General features: G+C 52.0%; 1 protein-coding gene across 4 annotated transcripts in view; it reads left to right on the top strand.

Moving 5' to 3' along the window:
• The window catches only part of LOC139543147 (host cell factor 1-like), a 51,443-nt gene that overhangs the window by 27,080 nt on the left and 7,031 nt on the right, over positions 1 to 17,332 (top strand). For 3 of the 4 annotated variants that reach the window (XM_071349382.1, XM_071349379.1, XM_071349384.1), the window contains exons 17-26: positions 822 to 960; positions 1,188 to 1,324; positions 1,869 to 3,312; positions 8,982 to 9,133; positions 11,548 to 11,733; positions 11,839 to 12,034; positions 13,312 to 13,523; positions 13,844 to 13,864; positions 14,659 to 14,874; positions 15,279 to 15,416. In XM_071349382.1, coding sequence (XP_071205483.1) covers positions 822 to 960; positions 1,188 to 1,324; positions 1,869 to 3,312; positions 8,982 to 9,133; positions 11,548 to 11,733; positions 11,839 to 12,034; positions 13,312 to 13,523; positions 13,844 to 13,864; positions 14,659 to 14,874; positions 15,279 to 15,416 — 2,841 coding nt within the window. The remainder of the gene's footprint in view (positions 1 to 821; positions 961 to 1,187; positions 1,325 to 1,868; positions 3,313 to 8,981; positions 9,134 to 11,547; positions 11,734 to 11,838; positions 12,035 to 13,311; positions 13,524 to 13,843; positions 13,865 to 14,658; positions 14,875 to 15,278; positions 15,417 to 17,332) is intronic. The other variant, XM_071349383.1, reaches the window with a different exon arrangement.

Below are 17,332 nucleotides of genomic sequence, written 5' to 3' on the forward strand. Positions count from 1 at the left end.
TATGGATCCCCATTAGTTCCTGTCAAGGCAGCAGCTACTCTTCCTGGGGTTTATTATGGATCCCCATTAGTTCCTGCCAAGGCAGCAGCTACTCTTCCTGGGGTTTATTATGGATCCCCATTAGTTCCTGCCAAGGCAGCAGCTACTCTTCCCTGGGGTTTATTATGGATCCCCATTAGTTCCTGCCAAGGCAGCAGCTACTCTTCCCTGGGGTTTATTATGGATCCCCATTAGTTCCTGCCAAGGCAGAAGCTACTCTTCCTGGGGTTTATTATGGATCCCCATTAGTTCCTGCCAAGGCAGCAGCTACTCTTCCTGGGGTTTATTATGGATCCCCATTAGTTCCTGCCAAGGCAGCAGCTACTCTTCCTGGGGTTTATTATGGATCCCCATTAGTTCCTGCCAAGGCAGCAGCTACTCTTCCTGGGGTTTATTATGGATCCCCATTAGTTCCTGCCAAGGCAGCAGCTACTCTTCCTGGGGTTTATTATGGATCCTCATTAGTTCTTGCCAAGGCAGCAGCTACTCTTCCTGGGGTCTATTATGGATCCCCATTAGTTCCTGTTGCCAAGGCAGCAGCTACTCTTCCTGGGGTCCAGCAACATTAAGCCAGTTATACATTTAAAAATATGACATTATTTTTCATATAACACTTAAGAGCCTTGCTCAAGGAAATAATATATTTCCTATCTTGCGCATGTATACATTCTCTGTTTCTATCAGGTGGTGCTGAACGGTGCCTCAGGACAGCCCGGGACTATTTTACTGTATATAAGGTGTAAATGTATCTTAACAGGCTGTTATTATTATGTTTCTACCAGGTGGTACTGAAGGGTGCCCCCGGACAACCCGGAACTATTTTACGGACCGTCCCCATGGGAGGTGTACGTCTCGTCTCCCCGGTAACGGTTTCCGGTGTCAAACCTAACGTCACCACCCTGGTCGTCAAGGGAACCACGGGTAAGGAGCTCACTGATAATCTCATCACAGCTTTGCTACTCATGTCTAGTTACGCTACTAAAATATGATTTAGTTAAGTGACACATTGAATCATCAACAGTCACTGTCATGCTTTAGCGTGTGCTGTTATGCAGCATCAGGCCCATTACACTAGCCCGGGTACCAGTCTGTTAGCGCTACCAATGGCCGTCAATCAATTCATAAATCAATGTTCTCCCTCTGAACAGGTGTGACTACGTTGGGTACGGTGACTGGCACAGTGTCGACCAGCCTGGCAGGAGGAAGTGTTACCACCGCTGCTCCTATCACCACCTTGGGCACCATGACGACCCTGCCTGGACAGGTCACCGTCTCCGCAGCACAGGTACAGTTTATGTAGATGACGTAGGATGCATTTACACAGGTAGCCCAATTCTGATCTTTTGCCCGATTTATTGGCAAAAGAGCTGATCTAATTGGTCAAGAGTCCAATTAGTGAATAAAAAGATCAGAATTGTCTGCTTGTGTAAATGCAGCCTTAGTGTCTTATCTACCACCTATGTCAGTCCCGTTTGGTACAGGTGCACACTGTCGTCATTAATACTTGGAATGGGTGGACTTCCGTTTTAAATTTGCTGCTAGGCTTGTCCTGGTGGCATACACCTGGGAGACACCAAGCTGACGTTGATACGTCCGGGTGACGCCAAGCTGACGTTGATACGTCCGAGAGACGCCAAGCTGACGTTGATACGTCCGGGAGACGTTGCAGTGCTTCTGTAGAAAACCATTTTTCTGTTCTGACATGCCACCATGAAAACATAACACTCGGAATGATTGAATTCCATTTTATAGAAATGTTTCTTCATTTTATTGGCTAGATTGAATTGTATTAAGTTGTTTTATTGACCTCTTGTGTCTTTGTCCTCCAGGCAGGAGGCCAAGCCACACAGGTGACCTTAATCACTACACCTAGCGGTGTGGAGGCTCAGCCTGTCCATGACCTTCCTGTCTCCATCCTGTCCTCCCCCACCTCCGCCGACCCCTCCTCCACCCAGCCCGAGGCAGGCGACCCAGGCACCGTGACCCTGGTCTGCTCGAACCCCCCCTGCGAGACCCACGAGACTGGCACTACCAATACAGCGACCACAGCCTCCGCTAACATGACTGGTAATGGTGGGGTGGAGAGGGTGTGTTCAAACCCGCCGTGTGAAACCCACGAAACCGGCACCACCAATACTCAAACGACGGCGTCCTCCAACATGGGCCAGGTACAGCAGGTGTGCACCAACCCGCCGTCAGAGACCCACGATACCGGTACCACCAATACTCAAACGACGGCGTCCTCCAACATGGGCCAGGTACAGCAGGTGTGCACCAACCCGCCGTCAGAGACCCACGATACAGGTACCACCAACACCCAGACTACCGCCAGCTGTAACATGGGATCCAACCAGCAACAACAACAAGGCTCCTGCGTAATCGACAACACCGGCGGGTCTGATCCCCCGTCCTCTCCGCCCCCCTCCTCCGGAGCCCTCTCCCCGTCGTCTGTCTCTGGTGCCAGCTCTGTGCCCGGGGTGCTACGACCGGAGACTCTGAGAACAGGGACTACCTACACCTCGACCACCGCACGCTCTAACATGGGCTCTGACAAGATGGGCATGACGCTCAGCTCCTCGTCCTCAGATAACCAGAGCAAGTCATCCGGTGGTGTTGGAGGAGGAGGATCCCCCCTCACCTCTCCTGTCTGCTCCAATCCACCTTGTGAAACACACCAGACAAGCCCCACTGAGGCCGGAGCTGAAGGCAGCAGCGACACACAGGTCTGCTCCAATCCACCTTGTGAAACACACCAGACAAGCCCCACTGAGGCCGGAGCTGGAGGCAGCAGCGACACACAGGTCTGCTCCAGTCCACCTTGTGAAACACACGAGACTGGCACTACCACTACGTCGATGCAGGACAACTCCAGTATGGGCAACGGGCAGACGACAGGGACCGTGCAAAAGGTGTGTTCCAATCCGCCGTGTGAAACACACGAAACGGGGACCACCAACACCCCGTCTCAGACTACGTCCAACCTGGCGGGGACGGGAACGGGCACGGTCCAGAGAGTGTGTTCCAATCCGCCATGTGAGACACACGAAACGGGGACCACCAACACCCCATCTCAGACTACGTCCAACCTGGCGGGGACGGGGACGGTCCAGAGAGTGTGTTCCAATCCGCCGTGTGAAACGCACGAGACGGGGACCACCAACACCCCATCTCAGACTACGTCCAACCTGGCGGGGACGGGGACGGTCCAGAGAGTGTGTTCCAATCCGCCGTGTGAAACACACGAGACGGGGACGACCAACACAGCTACCACAGGTAGGACCTACTGTTATCTATCCACTGAGCATGACTGTGTCTGTAACCCGTCGCTTTCTTCAAGTTGACAGATTCGGGTTCGTAAAGTTATGAAAATCCTGGGAAAGTTATTGTATTTGAAAATGTGTTTTTTTTTTACCCCAGGTTTGGAAAAGTTATGGAAAATGATCAAATCGGAAAAGTCATGGATATTAATTTTATGTCATTTATGTTCATGTAATTAATTTATGCACCGTTTTTAAATATTTTATTAATCAAATAAAAATCAACATACTATTGGTCATGTAGTTTACATAGACAGCTGCTCGTCCAACTTCTCATTCCAAAATCACGGGCATTAATATGGAGTTGGTCCCCCCCTTTGCTGCTGTAACAGCCTCCACTCTTCTGGGAAGGCTTTCCACTAGATGTTGGAACATTGCTGCTATAACAGCCTCCACTCTTCTGGGAAGGCTTTCCACTAGATGATGGAACATTGCTGCTATAACAGCCTCCACTCTTCTGGGAAGGCTTTCCACTAGATGTTGGAACATTGCTGCTATAACAGCCTCCACTCTTCTGGGAAGGCTTTCTACTAGATGTTGGAACATTGCTGCTATAACAGCCTCCACTCTTCTGGGAAGGCTTTCCACTAGATGTTGGAACATTGCTGCTATAACAGCCTCCACTCTTCTGGGAAGGCTTTCCACTAGATGTTGGAACATTGCTGCACAGGAGAGATAATGGGTGGTCCACCACCCTCCAGGAGAGATAATGGGTGGTCCACCATCCTCCAGGAGAGATAATGGGTGTGCATTTCCCCTCAAACTACATTTTAGAAATGAGCTGCTTCAATCGGACCTTGAAAAACTGGAGCGGATGTGTATGAGAAGACCCAGTATCTCTCCAGGAGGATGGTCGACCACCCAGTATCTCTCCTGGAGGATGGTCGACCACCCATTATCTCTCCTGGAGGATGGTGGACCACCCATTATCTCTCCTGGAGGATGGTGGACCACCCAGTATCTCTCCAGGAGGATGGTCGACCACCCATTATCTCTCCAGGAGGATGGTCGACCACCCAGTATCTCTCCTGGAGGATGGTCGACCACCCATTATCTCTCCTGGAGGATGGTTGACCACCCATTATCTCTCCTGGAGGATGGTTGACCACCCATTATCTCTCCTGGAGGATGGTTGACCACCCATTATCTCTCCTGGAGGATGGTCGACCACCCATTATCTCTCCTGGAGGATGGTCGACCACCCATTATCTCTCCTGGAGGATGGTCGACCACCCATTATCTCTCCTGGAGGATGGTTGACCACCCATTATCTCTCCTGGAGGATGGTTGACCACCCATTATCTCTCCTGGAGGATGGTTGACCACCCATTATCTCTCCAGGAGGATGGTTGACCACCCATTATCTCTCCTGGAGGATGGTTGACCACCCATTATCTCTCCTGGAGGATGGTCGACCACCCATTATCTCTCCTGGAGGATGGTTGACCACCCATTATCTCTCCTGGAGGATGGTTGAACACCCATCATCTCTCCTGGAGGATGGTCGACCACCCATTATCTCTCCTGGAGGATGGTCGACCACCCATTATCTCTCCAGGAGGATGGTTGACCACCATTATCTCTCCTGGAGGATGGTTGACCACCCATTATCTCTCCTGGAGGATGGTCGACCACCCATTATCTCTCCAGGAGGATGGTCGACCACCCATTATCGTTTTAGTCCTGCTGTTGGGGACCGTTTTAGTCCTGCTGTTGGGGACCGTTTTAGTCCTGCTGTTGGGGACCGTTTTAGTCCTGCTGTTGGGGACCGTTTTAGTCCTGCTGTTGGGGACCGTTTTAGTCCTGCTGTTGGGGGACTGTTTTAGTCCTGCTGTTGGGGACCGTTTTAGTCCTGCTGTTGGGGGACCGTTTTAGTCCTACTGTTGGGGGACCGTTTTAGTCCTACTGTTGGGGACCGTTTTAGTCCTGCTGTTGGGGGACTGTTTTAGTCCTGCTGTTGGGGACCGTTTTAGTCCTGCTGTTGGGGGACCGTTTTAGTCCTGCTGTTGGGGGACCGTTTTAGTCCTACTGTTGGGGACCGTTTTAGTCCTGCTGTTGGGGGACTGTTTTAGTCCTGCTGTTGGGGACCGTTTTAGTCCTGCTGTTGGGGGACCGTTTTAGTCCTGCTGTTGGGGGACCGTTTTAGTCCTACTGTTGGGGACCGTTTTAGTCCTGCTGTTGGGGACCGTTTTAGTCCTGCTGTTGGGGACCGTTTTAGTCCTGCTGTTGGGGGACCGTTTTAGTCCTACTGTTGGGGACCGTTTTAGTCCTGCCGTTGGGGACCGTTTTAGTCCTGCCGTTGGGGACCGTTTTAGTCCTGCCGTTGGGGACCGTTTTAGTCCTGCTGTTGGGGACCGTTTTAGTCCTGCTGTTGGGGACCGTTTTAGTCCTGCTGTTGGGGGACCGTTTTAGTCCTGCTGTTGGGGACCGTTTTAGTCCTGCTGTTGGGGACCGTTTTAGTCCTGCTGTTGGGGACCGTTTTAGTTCTACTGTTGGGGACCGTTTTAGTCCTGCTGTTGGGGACCGTTTTAGTCCTGCTGTTGGGGACCGTTTTAGTCCTGCTGTTGGGGACCGTTTTAGTCCTGCTGTTGGGGACCGTTTTAGTCCTGCTGTTGGGGACCGTTTTAGTTCTACTGTTGGGGACCGTTTTAGTCCTGCTGTTGGGGACCGTTTTAGTCCTGCTGTTGGGGGACCGTTTTAGTCCTACTGTTGGGGACCGTTTTAGTCCTGCTGTTGGGGACCGTTTTAGTCCTGCTGTTGGGGACCGTTTTAGTCCTGCTGTTGGGGACCGTTTTAGTCCTGCTGTTGGGGGACCGTTTTAGTCCTACTGTTGGGGACCGTTTTAGTCCTGCCGTTGGGGACCGTTTTAGTCCTGCTGTTGGGGGACCGTTTTAGTCCTGCTGTTGGGGGACCGTTTTAGTCCTACTGTTGGGGACCGTTTTAGTCCTGCTGTTGGGGACCGTTTTAGTCCTGCTGTTGGGGACCGTTTTAGTCCTGCTGTTGGGGACCGTTTTAGTCCTGCTGTTGGGGACCGTTTTAGTCCTGCTGTTGGGGGACCGTTTTAGTCCTACTGTTGGGGACCGTTTTAGTCCTGCCGTTGGGGACCGTTTTAGTCCTGCCGTTGGGGACCGTTTTAGTCCTGCCGTTGGGGACCGTTTTAGTCCTGCTGTTGGGGACCGTTTTAGTCCTGCTGTTGGGGACCGTTTTAGTCCTGCTGTTGGGGGACCGTTTTAGTCCTGCTGTTGGGGACCGTTTTAGTCCTGCTGTTGGGGACCGTTTTAGTCCTGCTGTTGGGGACCGTTTTAGTCCTGCTGTTGGGGACCGTTTTAGTTCTACTGTTGGGGACCGTTTTAGTCCTGCTGTTGGGGACCGTTTTAGTCCTGCTGTTGGGGACCGTTTTAGTCCTGCTGTTGGGGACCGTTTTAGTCCTGCTGTTGGGGACCGTTTTAGTCCTGCTGTTGGGGACCGTTTTAGTTCTACTGTTGGGGACCGTTTTAGTCCTGCTGTTGGGGACCGTTTTAGTCCTGCTGTTGGGGGACCGTTTTAGTCCTGCTGTTGGGGACCGTTTTAGTCCTGCTGTTGGGGACCGTTTTAGTCCTGCTGTTGGGGACCGTTTTAGTCCTACCGTTGGGGACCGTTTTAGTCCTGCCGTTGGGGACCGTTTTAGTCCTGCCGTTGGGGGACCGTTTTAGTCCTGCCGTTGGGGGACCGTTTTAGTCCTGCTGTTGGGGACCGTTTTAGTCCTGCTGTTGGGGACCGTTTTAGTCCTGTTGGGGACCGTTTTAGTCCTGCTGTTGGGGACCGTTTTAGTCCTGCTGTTGGGGGACCGTTTTAGTCCTGTTGGGGACCGTTTTAGTCCTGCTGTTGGGGACCGTTTTAGTCCTGCTGTTGGGGGACCGTTTTAGTCCTGCTGTTGGGGGACCGTTTTAGTCCTGTTGGGGACCGTTTTAGTCCTGCTGTTGGGGACCGTTTTAGTCCTGCTGTTGGGGACCGTTTTAGTCCTGCTGTTGGGGACCGTTTTAGTCCTGCTGTTGGGGACCGTTTTAGTCCTGTTGGGGACCGTTTTAGTCCTGCTGTTGGGGACCGTTTTAGTCCTGCTGTTGGGGACCGTTTTAGTCCTGCTGTTGGGGACCGTTTTAGTCCTGCTGTTGGGGACCGTTTTAGTCCTGCTGTTGGGGACCGTTTTAGTTCTACTGTTGGGGACCGTTTTAGTCCTGCTGTTGGGGACCGTTTTAGTCCTGCTGTTGGGGGACCGTTTTAGTCCTGCTGTTGGGGACCGTTTTAGTCCTGCTGTTGGGGACCGTTTTAGTCCTGCTGTTGGGGACCGTTTTAGTCCTACCGTTGGGGACCGTTTTAGTCCTGCCGTTGGGGACCGTTTTAGTCCTGCCGTTGGGGGACCGTTTTAGTCCTGCTGTTGGGGACCGTTTTAGTCCTGCTGTTGGGGACCGTTTTAGTCCTGTTGGGGACCGTTTTAGTCCTGCTGTTGGGGACCGTTTTAGTCCTGCTGTTGGGGGACCGTTTTAGTCCTGTTGGGGACCGTTTTAGTCCTGCTGTTGGGGACCGTTTTAGTCCTGCTGTTGGGGGACCGTTTTAGTCCTGCTGTTGGGGGACCGTTTTAGTCCTGTTGGGGACCGTTTTAGTCCTGCTGTTGGGGACCGTTTTAGTCCTGTTGGGGACCGTTTTAGTCCTGCTGTTGGGGACCGTTTTAGTCCTGCTGTTGGGGACCGTTTTAGTCCTGCTGTTGGGGACCGTTTTAGTCCTGCTGTTGGGGACCGTTTTAGTCCTGCTGTTGGGGACCGTTTTAGTCCTGTTGGGGACCGTTTTAGTCCTGCTGTTGGGGACCGTTTTAGTCCTGCTGTTGGGGACCGTTTTAGTCCTGCTGTTGGGGGACCGTTTTAGTCCTGCTGTTGGGGGACCGTTTTAGTCCTGCTGTTGGGGACCGTTTTAGTCCTGCTGTTGGGGACCGATTTAGTCCTACCGTTGGGGACCGTTTTAGTCCTGCTGTTGGGGGACTGTTTTAGTCCTGCTGTTGGGGACCGATTTAGTCCTACCGTTGGGGACCGTTTTAGTCCTGCCGTTGGGGACCGTTTTAGTCCTGCTGTTGGGGACCGATTTAGTCCTACCGTTGGGGACCGTTTTAGTCCTGCTGTTGGGGACCGTTTTAGTCCTGTGGGGGACCGTTTTAGTCCTGCTGTTGGGGACCGTTTTAGTCCTGCTGTTGGGGACCGTTTTAGTCCTGCTGTTGGGGGACCGTTTTAGTCCTGCTGTTGGGGGACCGTTTTAGTCCTGCTGTTGGGGACCGTTTTAGTCCTGTTGGGGACCGTTTTAGTCCTGCTGTTGGGGACCGTTTTAGTCCTGCTGTTGGGGACCGTTTTAGTCCTGCTGTTGGGGACCGTTTTAGTCCTGCTGTTGGGGGACCGTTTTAGTCCTGCTGTTGGGGGACCGTTTTAGTCCTGCTGTTGGGGACCGTTTTAGTCCTGTTGGGGACCGTTTTAGTCCTGCTGTTGGGGACCGTTTTAGTCCTGCTGTTGGGGACCGTTTTAGTCCTGCTGTTGGGGACCGTTTTAGTCCTGCTGTTGGGGACCGTTTTTATTCATAATGTTGGGATGTCTCTCCTCCCTCCAGCCCAGCCTGGTGACTCGACACAAGGAGACAACGGAACTACAGAGGTTCCCTCGTCGTCCTCGGCAACCACCGAGACCAGCGCGTCGACGACATCTGGCAGAGCCGTCACCACGGTTACTCAGTCCACGCCCACACCTGGGCCCTGCGTACCTGTAAGGACATTATTACACATTATTACATACGGTCAACGCTTTTAGGGTTAGTGTCCTTGGGGTTTAGGGTTAGTGTCCTTGGGGGTTAGGGTTAGTGTCCTTGGGGGTTAGGGTTAGTGTCCTTGTCCTTGGGGTTTAGGGTTAGTGTCCTTGGGGGTTAGGGTTAGTGTCCTTGGGGGTTAGGGTTAGTGTCCTTGTCCTTGGGGTTTAGGGTTAGTGTCCTTGGGGGTTAGGGTTAGTGTCCTTGGGGGTTAGGGTTAGTGTCCTTGTCCTTGGGGTTTAGGGTTAGTGTCCTTGGGGGTTAGGGTTAGTGTCCTTGGGGGTTAGGGTTAGTGTCCTTGTCCTTGGGGTTTAGGGTTAGTGTCCTTGGGGGTTAGGGTTAGTGTCCTTGGGGGTTAGGGTTAGTGTCCTTGTCCTTGGGGTTTAGGGTTAGTGTCCTTGGGGGTTAGGGTTAGTGTCCTTGGGGGTTAGGGTTAGTGTCCTTGGGGGTTAGGGTTAGTGTCCTTGGGGGTTAGGGTTAGTGTCCTTGTCCTTGGGGTTTAGGGTTAGTGTCCTTGGGGGTTAGGGTTAGTGTCCTTGGGGGTTAGGGTTAGTGTCCTTGGGGGTTAGGGTTAGTGTCCTTGGGGGTTAGGGTTAGTGTCCTTGGGGGTTAGGGTTAGTGTCCTTAGGGGTTAGGGTTAGTGTCCTTGGGGGTTAGGGTTAGTGTCCTTAGGGGTTAGGGTTAGTGTCCTTGGGGGTTAGGGTTAGTGTCCTTGGGGGTTAGTGTCCTTGTCCTTGGGGGTTAGGGTTAGTGTCCTTGGGGGTTAGGGTTAGTGTCCTTAGGGGTTAGGGTTAGTGTCCTTGGGGGTTAGGGTTAGTGTCCTTGGGGGTTAGTGTCCTTGTCCTTGGGGGTTAGGGTTAGTGTCCTTGGGGGTTAGGGCATCCCTGGTTTGAGCCCCACAGTCGTTCTCTGCACTATAGACTGTTAAAGACCATTTATTTTGGACATCATGGGTGGGTAGCACCAACATGGGTTAACTATTAAACTGATATTAATTTAACCTTAACCTAAAATTAATTTAAACAATGTTGGTGCAAACCACCCAGTAAGTTTTAGTAACTCTCGCTCTCCTCTCTCTCGCTCGCTCTCCTTCTCTCTCTCTCTCTCTCTCGCTCTCCTTCTCTCGCTCTCCTTCTCTCGCTCTCCTTCTCTCGCTCTCCTTCTCTCGCTCTCCTTCTCTCGCTCTCTCTCTCGCTCTCCTTCTCTCTCGCTCTCTCGCTCTCCTTCTCTCTCGCTCTCCTTCTCTCTCGCTCTCCTTCTCTCTCGCTCTCCTTCTCTCTCGCTCTCCTTCTCTCTCGCTCTCCTTCTCTCTCGCTCTCCTTCTCTCTCTCGCTCGCTCTCCTTCTCTCTCGCTCTCTCGCTCTCCTTCTCTCTCGCTCTCCTTCTCTCTCTCTCTCGCTCGCTCTCCTTCTCTCTCGCTCGCTCTCCTTCTCTCTCTCTCGCTCTCCTTTCTCTCTCGCTCTCCTTCTCGCTCTCTCGCTCTCCTTCTCGCTCTCTCGCTCTCCTTCTCGCTCTCTCGCTCTCCTTCTCTCTCTCGCTCTCCTCTCTCTCGCTCTCTCGCTCTCCTTCTCTCTCTCTCTCTCTCTCTCGCTCTCCTTCTCGCTCTCTCGCTCTCCTTCTCTCTCTCTCTGTCTCCTCTCTCTCGCTCTCTCGCTCTCCTTCTCGCTCTCTCGCTCTCCTTCTCGCTCTCTCGCTCTCCTTCTCGCTCTCTCGCTCTCCTTCTCTCTCTCGCTCTCCTTCTCGCTCTCCTTCTCGCTCTCCTTCTCTCTCTCCTTCTCTCTCTCCTCTCTCTCTCTCCTTCTCTCTCTCTCGCTCTCCTTCTCTCTCTCTCGCTCTCCTTCTCTCTCTCTCGCTCTCGTTCTCCTTCTCTCACTCGCTCTCCTTCTCTCACTCGCTCTCCTTCTCGCTCTCTCTCTCTCGCTCTCCTTCTCTCTCGGTCTCCTCTCTCTCTCGCTCTTGCTCTCCATCTCTCGCTCTCCTCTCTCTCTCTCGCTCTCCTCTCTCTCTCTCGCTCTCCTCTCTCTCTCGCTCTCCTTCTCTCTCGCTCTCCTCTCTCTCTCGCTCTTGCTCTCCTTCTCTCACTCTCGCTCTCCTCTCTCGCTCTCCTCTCTCGCTCTCCTCTCTCTCTCGCTCTCCTCTCTCTCTCGCTCTCCTCTCTCTCTCGCTCTCCTCTCTCTCTCGCTCTCCTCTCTCTCTCGCTCTCCTCTCTCTCTTGCTCTCCTTCTCTCTCGCTCTCCTCTCTCTCTCTCGCTCTCCTCTCTCTCTCGCTCTCCTCTCTCTCTCGCTCTCCTCTCTCTCTCGCTCTCCTCTCTCTCTTGCTCTCCTTCTCTCTTGCTCTCACTCTCCTTGACTCTTTCTCTTCTATATTCTCCAGGAGATCTCATCAATGTCTGGGTCGTCCGAGGCGGTGGCATCGGGGGCCGAAGTGGAAGAGGAGGCCATGCAGACCGACTCTCTCCCAGAGGGCACAGTGAGGGTCGTGACCCTGGAGGAGGCTGCTGCAGCTGGGATACATGTCCATGTGGAGGGCATGGAGGAACAGAACCAGGGGGAGCAGGAGGTACACTTCATTTCTGAGCAGACATGTTGTTTCGTCGTCAAGATGTGTGAATATATTGAATTGTCCTCAACAATTTCCCCCTTTTGTCTCGATCGTGTTGTCTAGGGACTTCCTGCAGAGCTGATGTCTGAAGGTGGCTCTGGGGGCCAGCAAACCCTGATGGTGACGGGTTTAACCCCCGAGGAGCTGGCTGTTACCGCTGCAGCCGAGGAGGCGGCACAACACGCTGCTACTGAGGAGGCTAACGCCCAGGCCAAGGCCATACAGGCTGTCCTGCAGGCCGCACAGCACGCTGTCATGAGTGAGTACATAGATGGGTGGACTGAGAGCCGGACAGCCAGACAGACAGAGAGAGAGAGAGACAGACAGACCCTGGCTATACAGGCTGTCATGAGGAAGTAGAGAAAGACAGACTGGGGACTAGGTTCTACTGCTCCACTAGGTTCTACTGCTCCACTAGGTCCTACTGCTCCACTAGGTTCTACTGCTCCACTAGGGCCTACTGCTCCACTAGGTCCTACTGCTCCACTAGGTTCTACTGCTCCACTAGGTTCTACTGCTCCACTAGGTTCTACTGCTCCACTAGGGCCTACTGCTCCACTAGGTCCTACTGCTCCACTAGGTCCTACTGCTCCACTAGGTTCTACTGCTCCACTAGGTCCTACTGCTCCACTAGGGCCTACTGCTCCACTAGGTCCTACTGCTCCACTAGGTCCTACTGCTCCACTAGGTTCTACTGCTCCACTAGGGCCTACTGCTCCACTAGGTCCTACTGCTCCACTAGGTCCTACTGCTCCACTAGGTTCTACTGCTCCACTAGGGCCTACTGCTCCACTAGGTCCTACTGCTCCACTAGGTCCTACTGCTCCACTAGGGCCTACTGCTCCACTAGGTCCTACTGCTCCACTAGGTTCTACTGCTCCACTAGGTCCTACTGCTCCACTAGGTTCTACTGCTCCACTAGGTCCTACTGCTCCACTAGGTTCTACTGCTCCACTAGGGCCTACTGCTCCACTAGGGCCTACTGCTCCACTAGGTTCTACTGCTCCACTAGGTCCTACTGCTCCACTAGGTTCTACTGCTCCACTAGGGCCTACTGCTCCACTAGGGCCTACTGCTCCACTAGGTTCTACTGCTCCACTAGGGCCTACTGCTCCACTAGGTCCTACTGCTCCACTAGGTCCTACTGCTCCACTAGGGCCTACTGCTCCACTAGGTCCTACTGCTCCACTAGGGCCTACTGCTCCACTAGGTCCTACTGCTCCAGCACCAGGGCCTGTTTACACAAAGTATCTGTGTAGGAGTGCTGATCTAGGATCAGTTTATTCTTTTTAAAATAAAAATGAATGAGATGACTTGGACAGGAGGGGACCTGATCCTACTCTGAGACGCTATGAATACGGGCCCTGATGTAGAACCAGCAGGGGGTCGTTACAGATTTGTTAAATTCCCGACGCTGGCACATCTGATGAAGTCCCCGGGAAGGCTAACAGATTGACTGTTTTTAACCAGATGTGTGTGGTCGGACTGGAGAGAGAATCGTTGGTGTTTTAGCAGTGTCATTTCTCCCCCTTCCAGATGAGGGAGACGGTGGCCATCAGACCACCACCATCCCCATTGTGTTGACTCAGGCTGAGCTGGCAGCCCTGGTACAACAACAGCAGCAGCTGCAGGAGGCCCAGGCCCAGGCTCTTGCTCAGGCCCAGGCTCTTGCTCAGGCCCAGGCTCTTGCTCAGGCCCAGGCTCTTGCTCAGGCCCAGGCCCAGGCAGCAGTAGCACAACACAACCAGGTCGGTCAGCCCAACCACTGTTTTTTACTGCCTGTAAAAACAGGCAGGCAGACTGTTTGTCTGCCTGCCTGTCTGCCGCTATCTGTCTGCCTGTATGTCACTGTCTGCCTGTCTGCCGCTATCTGTCTGCCTGTATGTCGCTATCTGCCTGCCTGTCTGCCTGCCTGTCGCTAACTGCCTGCCTGCCTGCCTGTATGTCGCTAACTGTCTGTCGCTAACTGCCTGTCTGTCGCTAACTGTCTGCCTGCCTGTCTGTCGCTAACTGTCTGTCGGCCTGTCTGTCGCTAACTGCCTCTCTCCAACTATCTCCTACTGCCCAGGCAGCAGCACAACACAACCAGGTCAGTCGGCCCAACCGCTGTTTTACTCTAACGGTCTGCCTGCCTCTGTCTCTAACCGGTCTGCCTGTCTCTAACCGGTCTGCCTGCCTCTGTCTCTAACGGTCTGCCTGTCTCTAACCGGTCTGCCTGTCTCTAACCGGTCTGCCTGTCTCTGTCTCTAACCGGTCTGCCTGCCTCTGTCTCTAACCGGTCTGCCTGCCTCTAACCGGTCTGCCTGCCTCTGTCTCTAACCGGTCTGCCTGCATCTCTGTCTCTAACCGGTGGTCTGCCTGCATCTCTGTCTCTAACCGGTGGTCTGCCTGCATCTCTGTCTCTAACCGGTGGTCTGCCTGCATCTCTGTCTCTAACCGGTGGTCTGCCTGCATCTCTGTCTCTAACCGGTCTGCCTGCATCTCTGTCTCTAACCGGTCTGCCTGCCTCTAACCGGTCTGCCTGTCTCTAACCGGTCTGCCTGCATCTCTGTCTCTAACCGGTGGTCTGCCTGCATCTCTGTCTCTAACCGGTCTGCCTGCATCTCTGTCTCTAACCGGTGGTCTGCCTACATCTCTGTCTCTAACCGGTGGTCTGCCTGCATCTCTGTCTCTAACCGGTCTGCCTGCATCTCTGTCTCTAACCGGTGGTCTGCCTGCATCTCTGTCTCTAACCGGTGGTCTGCTAATTATTGTGCAGCCTGTCTTGTCTGTCCCTGTCTTTTCTGTCCGTCTGTCTTTTCGGTGATCTGAATGTATTCTTTGCATTTGTTAAGTAAGCACTTTGAACTGAGTTATATAAATAAAGTTTATGATTTGACCCAGCCCACCGAGGGCCTGGCCCCAGCAGACAGCCTGAACGACCCGGCGTCAGAGAGTAACGCCGATGAGCTGGCTGCTGCAGTGACCCAGGCTGTGGCCCGGCTAGCCCCGTCCTGCACCTTAACCCCCACTCAGACCATGATGGTGGCCAGCCCGGCTAAGATACAGGCAGCTACGACCACGGCAGAGGTGGTCAATGGAATAGAGTCTGCTGCTGGGGTGAGGCTGTGGCTGGCTTTCTGGCTGACCTCTGTTAACCGGATTTTTTAAATCATTGAAGTAACTCAAAATGGCTGTTATTTAGTTCACTATGAGATGGTTTTATAACACATTGTTAAAGGGTCATACATGCTCGTGACAAGTGTGTTTTCTAACCATCATGTGTCGTCCAGATTTCTGTTCTCCTCTTTGACAAACCACCTCATTATTGTAAAATATCTATATATATATATTTTTTTTTAATAACTTATCTGGCTGAATAAAGGTTCCTAAAGAAATGATAAATAACATATTAATGTAGATCCGCTCATTTTAATTATTACATATTTTTTCTGTCTTTATCTATTCCTCGAATTAATAAATGTTATTCATATTGTGTTATTAAACGCTGTGTCTTTCTCCAGAGGCCAGGACCACCTCCCGCGGTGGCCAAAGCCCCGCTGAAGAAAGACAACCAGTGGTTTGACGTTGGCATCGTCAAGGTTACCAACACGGTGGTCACGCACTACTACCTACCCGACGAAGACGCGGCTGCTGTTGATGTAAGTCACTAACGGCGACGATCGACACCGCCAACGTTGACTACTGTTGTTTCTGAAGTCACTAATAGTATCGACGATAATGCATTTGGGTTTATATAGAGCTTTTTATAGTGGTTTCACACATTCTGATTTTTTGTTTTCCTCAATTCCTCACACGCTCGCTCATAGTCTCATTCTCAAAATGTGTTGGAGGAGAATATCCCAAGGTCCCTCCCTCTGAACTTCTCCTCCAGTGCTTTTTGAGGAGGTAAGGAGAGACGATGCGACGAATCAAGGAGAGACTTAAGATCTACGGCTTCCTTCTACTAGGGCTGTTTGTCATGAGTCACGGTGATCTCCTTTTATGCATTCTAAACATGCTTTGGTTGTACCCCACTTGCTAACGGCCATCAGGTCCTACTGGCCTGGTACTCAGGGCTCTATTGTCCCTCCATCAGGTCCTAATGGCCTGGTACTCAGGGCTCTATTGTCCCTCCATCAGGTCCTAATGGCCTGGTACTCAGGGCTCTATTGTTCCTCCATCAGGTCCTACTGGCCTGGTACTCAGGGCTCTATTGTTCCTCCATCAGGTCCTAATGGCCTGGTACTCAGGGCTCTATTGTCCCCCCATCAGGTCCTAATGGCCTGGTACTCAGGGCTCTATTGTCCCTCCATCAGGTCCTAATGGCCTGGTACTCGGGGCTCTACGGGCTCTACCGTCCCTCCATCAGGTCCTAATGTAACATCAGGTCCTAATGGCCTGGTACTCGGGCCTCTATTGTCCCTCCATCAGGTCCTACTGGCCTGGTACTCAGGGCTCTATTGTTCCTCCATCAGGTCCTAATGGCCTGGTACTCAGGGCTCTATTGTCCCTCTATCAGGTCCTAATGGCCTGGTACTCAGGGCTCTATTGTCCCTCCATCAGGTCCTAATGGCCTGGTACTCAGGGCTCTCTTGTCCCTCCATCAGGTCTTAATGGCCTGGTACTCAGGGCTCTATTGTCCCTCCATCAGGTCCTAATGGCCTGGTACTCAGGCCTCTATTGTCCCTCTAACCCCTCTGACATCAATGCAATGTAAAATCACATCCAACACTGATCATCAAAACAGTACGCAGCTTTTAAAACTCCCCTCACTGTGACGATCAGATTTGAAGAAACAAGTTCAACAGCGGGTTGAAACAGTGGAAAACATGGTTGTTTTTTTATGTTGTTTTAAAGCCTAACGCAACAAAATGGACAGCGCTTTCTGAGGTGAGGATTCATTCAAAGCACCCATAATTATATTAGAGCCTATGAGCCCAAGCTTGGGGAAAAATAAAACTGAATTAAAATAACGATTGTACCCTTATAAGATACATAGGCTACTGCATGTTACCCAAAACAGAAAACAAGACTGATTTAGGATAATTGGTGTAGGCTTTTTGAGTGTGGACTGTTATGATGCGTACTGAATGGACTGGTTATCTAATGCTACGCTCAAATGTTTATTCTTGAGTCTGGGAGAGAACCTATAACCCTTGGCGATGCTGTTGGTTCAAGAATTGTGCCGGGCGGCTTATAGTTAGCCTTCGATTTAGAGAGAATTTTAAAAATATATTTTCATAATTAATTGCGTGACACCGTTAACCTTTTTAGCTATACAGCCTCCTCTCTCACCTTTTTATTCGTTTCTAGAGCGCGCAGAAAGGCTGTCGACAGTTTAGTGACACTGTCTTTCCTTGTGAAAACATGTTACATTCGATGTTAAATGAAGGACTGGGTAGCTGCAGGAACAAGGTTGGAGAGCACATGACATTACAGCATTATTCTAAAATGTATTAAATAAAAAAATTACACACAATACCCCATAATGACAACGCAAAAACATGTTTTTTTAAAAAACATATCACATTTACATAAGTATTCAGACCCTTTACTCAGTACTTTGTTCAAGTGC

Source organism: Salvelinus alpinus, chromosome 17, assembly GCF_045679555.1.
Source record: "Salvelinus alpinus chromosome 17, SLU_Salpinus.1, whole genome shotgun sequence".
Taxonomy (NCBI): domain Eukaryota; kingdom Metazoa; phylum Chordata; class Actinopteri; order Salmoniformes; family Salmonidae; genus Salvelinus; species Salvelinus alpinus.